We start from the raw sequence: 4,314 nt of genomic DNA, 5'->3' as shown, positions 1-4,314 counted from the left end.
ATCCAATGAGTGAATAAAACAAAAGTCCACTTGACATTTCCAGTTGAAAATGCTTCAATGCCACCTCAGAGCTCCTCCATCACTGAGCTGACAGTTCACTGACTGACAGGTCAATAATGATCAAAATCATCAACCCTTTGTTATCACTTTTCACTCAAATCTGGCAGCATTCTACACTGGCAATGGTTCCATGGTCATCTTAAGACTCTTATTTTCAGATTATTATTGAATTCAAATATCACCATTTTCCATGGTGGAATTTGAACCCAGGTCCCCACAATATTACCTAAGTCTCTGGATGAATTATCTTGCAATAATATCACTCAGGCCATCACCAACCTTCACCTGGTTCATGGATCATTTTTATTGCCAATCAAATGTACAGAAAGAATACAATTCAACATATCAGGTACCGGGTAAAGCGGGACTAGTGGGACTAGAGATCTTGGTCATAACAGTAACATCCTATGCAACTACTTTGGAGAATGCAGTAGTGGTTTTAGAAGCACATTTTGAATTATCCCGTGGTCAGACAAAACTGTCACTTTCCCTCTCCCAAACAACTCCTGTTTAAAATGTTCATGATCAAAGGCAATAGCCAGTCTCTCTTTCTGAATCAGTGTAGAAAATGGTTTAGTTTGTGTAAACACTCTTGATACAAACACAATGGGTTGTCCTCACTGCATTGGGGTTACTCCAAGTCCTTCTTTTACTGACTTCACACTGCAGGGTGACTCTGTTGTTGACATCATAATCCCTCAGCACTGGTGATGTCATCACTAGTTGTTTGATGGGAGTGAAAGCTGCTTCTTGTTCTGTGTCCCAGTCCCACTGAACATCCTGCAGTGAGCTGATTAGAAACTTCTATACTTGAAGTGATCCTCTGCAGGACCCTTCGTCTGGTGATGTTTGGTGATCTGGTCAAAGATGCATTGATCTTCTTAAAATTATTGGCCAGATGGTGGGAGAGGTTTGAGGCAGGCTTTGCTGAGACAGACAATGGTTTGGAAAGACAGTTCTCCTGTGTGAGCTCTGAAAAGTAAATAACACAGATAATTCTCAAAGCAATGCTAGCAGCCGATACACCTAATATGTCTGTGTGGAAACATCGATGTCTGGTGAGAGTTAGGAAGAGGTGAAATAAACCTGGTGCACAACACACTAGATTCCTTGTTTGAATCTTGTGGATTTCAATATGTTTGATGAAAGCTTGATCACAACCTTCACACTTGAAGTGTTACTCTCCCAGTGTAAATATGTTGATGACTGTGAAGAACTGATTAATTCAATAATGATTTGATACACACATTAGACATGAACGTTCTCCCCCAAGTGAACATGTTGATGCTTGAGCAGGCCTGATGTCTCTGAGAATGATTTGTCATACAAATTGCAAATGAATAGTTTCTCACCTGTATGAATCCGCTGATGGAACAGAAGTCTCGAAGAAGTGGGGAATGATTTTTCACACACCTCACACTTAAACAATTTGTCTCCTGTGTGGACATTTTGGTGTATGCGGAGGTATCCTGCCTGTGTGAACGATTTGTCACACACTTCACACCTGAAGGGTTTCTCTCCTGTATGAATATGTTGGTGTGTACGGAGGTATCCTGCCTGTGAGAATGATTTGTCACATACCCCACATCGGAATGGTTTCTCTCCTGTGTGGACACGTTGATGTAAGCGGAGGTTTCCTGAGTGTGAGAATGATTTTTCACATACCTGACATCGGAATGGTTTCTCCCCCGTATGAATCCTCTGATGGATCAGGAGTCCTGACGAAGTGGGGAACGATTTGTCACACACCTCACACATAAACAATTTCTCCCCTGTGTGAATACGTTGGTGTACGCGCAGATATCCGGACTGAGAGAATGGTTTGTCACACACTTTACAACTGAAGGGTTTCTCTCCAGTGTGGACACGTTGGTGTGTGCGGAGGTTTGATGATGATGAGAATGATTTGTCACACACTTCACATCGGAATGGTTTCTCCCCTGTGTGAATTCTCTGATGGAGCAGGAATCTCGATGAAGTGGGGAATGATTTGTCACACAGCTCACACTTCAACAACTTCTCTCCTGTGTGAATACGATGGTGTACATGCAGCTGTCCTGACTGTGAGAAGCATTTGTCACACACCTCACATCGGAATGGTTTCTCCCCTGTATGGATTCTCTGGTGGATCAGAAGTCCTGATGAACTTGGAAATGATTTATTGCACACATCACACTTAAACAGTTTCTCTGCAATGTGGATGCTTTTGTGACTGTGGAGGACTTCTGCTTGTGAGAATGATGCATCACACATCCGGCACTTATACAATTTCCGTCCTGTGTGAATACGTTGGTGTAAGCGGAGGTTACCTGATTGTGAGAATGATTTGTCACACACCTCACATTTGAATAATTTCTCTCCTGTGTGAATACGTTGGTGAACGTGGAGGTATCCTGACTGTGAGAATGATCTATCACAAACCTCACACCTGAACGGTTTCTCTCCTGTGTGGACACGCTGGTGTGTATGGAGGTATTCTGACTGTGAGAATGATTTGTCACACACCTTACATCGGAATGGTTTCTCCCCTGTGTGGACACGTTGGTGTCCACGAAGCTTTGATGATTGGGAGAATGATTTACCACACTGCCTGCATTTGAATGGCTTCTCCCCTGTGTGAATACGTTGGTGGACGAGGAAGGTTGATGACGATGACAATGATTTGTTGCACACATCACATGTGAATGCTTTTTCCCCCATGTGAATGTATTAGTTGTTCAGCAGTTCTGATGGTCTGTGAAAATTCCAATAAACTCTCAAGATACGAATGTTATCTCCCCAGAATTAATGCGTCCGTGCCAAACCTTCAGAAAGGTTGTTCCTGATGGAAGGCTCCACACCACTGACCAATATCAGATCTCACGATAAGCTAAAGTTCTCCTGATGCAACTGATTTTCAGATGATGGCTTTATTGAACAATTTTTGCTGTGTTGCGCTATGCTGTGAAGGGGCCTGGATGTCTCCCAATAGTTGTGCAGTTGTTCCTTGCATGATATCTGCAGTGTCTGTTTTCTCTGTATTCTCCAGTGTCATACAGTGAAACCTTCTGGAAAACAGAAAATGGAAACATAATTTGATTGAACCACCACTCCTTTGTAAACTGGCTGAATTCTGTTATTTCTTCTTCACACATTCACAGGATGTGGCTGTTGCTTAATCACTCAGTATCTGTTGCCCATTCCTAATTTGCCTTCAGAATGTGATGCTGACCCATTTGAACCATCACACTCCCCTGGAGTGGGGGTGAAGGGCAGCAGCAGTTATGTAGCTGTTACACCCACAATGCATCAAGGAAGGAAATACCAGGATTTTGGCCAAGAGACAATGCATAGTCCACAGGGTGATAACCACTTTCCAACACAGAAATCAATGTTAGTAAATTAGTAAGAATCCTATTCTGCACCTCCCAGATAATTAGACCTCACCTTCTCATATTCAGGAATGAAGCATCAACAATCCTCAGCCTGGAAATCAGAGGGAAATGTTTCCAATAAACACACACAATATCCCACACACAGCTCCAGTCACACAGTTCAGCACAAAGCACCGAGTAAACAGCTCTCTCAGCTGGATCTTCTCACACAGCATAAGGGACTTTTCCACCCCTGACTGCCCACATAATAGTCAGACTGCCTGAAGGTTGGTGTGGATATTATGGGATACAATTTGTATAAAAGCTGCTCCCTCACTCACCATCTCCTCACTTGGTTTTCAGTCCCTATAGGAAGTGAACCAGCTCTGGAAGAAGAAGAGGAGACAATGTGCAGAGTGGGTGGGCTCTCTGATTGACGTCTCTCACAGTCAATCCAAATATTTCTGGAGCAACATGGGTTTCCTGAATTGGGAAACTGACCGGGGAAGTGGAGGTGACTTTGAGCAGCAGATCAGGCGGAGATTTAAACTTGTCACTGTCCCATCTGAATAAAATCTTTGAGGAGAAAGTGAGGACTGCAGATGCTGGAGATCAGAGCTGAAAATGTGTTGCTGGAAAAGCGCAGCAGGTCAGGCAGCATCCAGGGAACAGGAGAATCGACGTTTCGGGCATAAGCCCTTCTTCAGGAATGACCATCCTGAAGAAGGGCTTATGCCCGAAACGTCGATTCTCCTGTTCCCTGGATGCTGCCTGACCTGCTGCGCTTTTCCAGCAACACATTTTCAGCTCCCATCTGAATAAAGTTCACTTATTGCAGCTGCTGTTTATGTATATCTAGTGTGGGAACAACATTGTTTATCACATTTTATCTTTCAAACTG

At 43.4% G+C, this 4,314-nt stretch overlaps 1 protein-coding gene across 3 annotated transcripts; it reads right to left on the bottom strand.

The window, feature by feature from the left end:
• Window positions 1–340: 340 nt before the first annotated feature.
• LOC122541583 (zinc finger protein 239-like) lies at window positions 341–3,795 on the bottom strand. Of its 3 annotated transcripts, none has more exons than XM_043678424.1 (3): window positions 3,755–3,795; window positions 1,413–3,107; window positions 341–1,032 (listed from the first exon to the last, which is right to left on the bottom strand). In XM_043678424.1, exons 2-3 carry the CDS (start codon window positions 2,758–2,760, stop codon window positions 749–751), a joined length of 1,632 nt encoding a protein of 543 aa, XP_043534359.1. In that variant the 5' UTR covers window positions 2,761–3,107; window positions 3,755–3,795; the 3' UTR covers window positions 341–748. The 3 variants fall into 3 exon arrangements, with proteins under 3 accessions (XP_043534359.1, XP_043534360.1, XP_043534361.1); XM_043678425.1 differs by lacking the exon at window positions 3,755–3,795 and adding an exon at window positions 3,487–3,680; XM_043678426.1 differs by having other exon boundaries at window positions 803–1,032; window positions 1,726–3,107.
• Between the last annotated feature and the right edge of the window lie 519 nt (window positions 3,796–4,314).

Source organism: Chiloscyllium plagiosum, chromosome 37 (assembly GCF_004010195.1).
Source record: "Chiloscyllium plagiosum isolate BGI_BamShark_2017 chromosome 37, ASM401019v2, whole genome shotgun sequence".
NCBI classification, from domain to species: Eukaryota; Metazoa; Chordata; class Chondrichthyes; order Orectolobiformes; family Hemiscylliidae; genus Chiloscyllium; species Chiloscyllium plagiosum.
The sequence above is the reverse complement of the archived record's forward strand: the minus strand, read 5'-3'. Positions and strand labels throughout refer to the sequence as shown.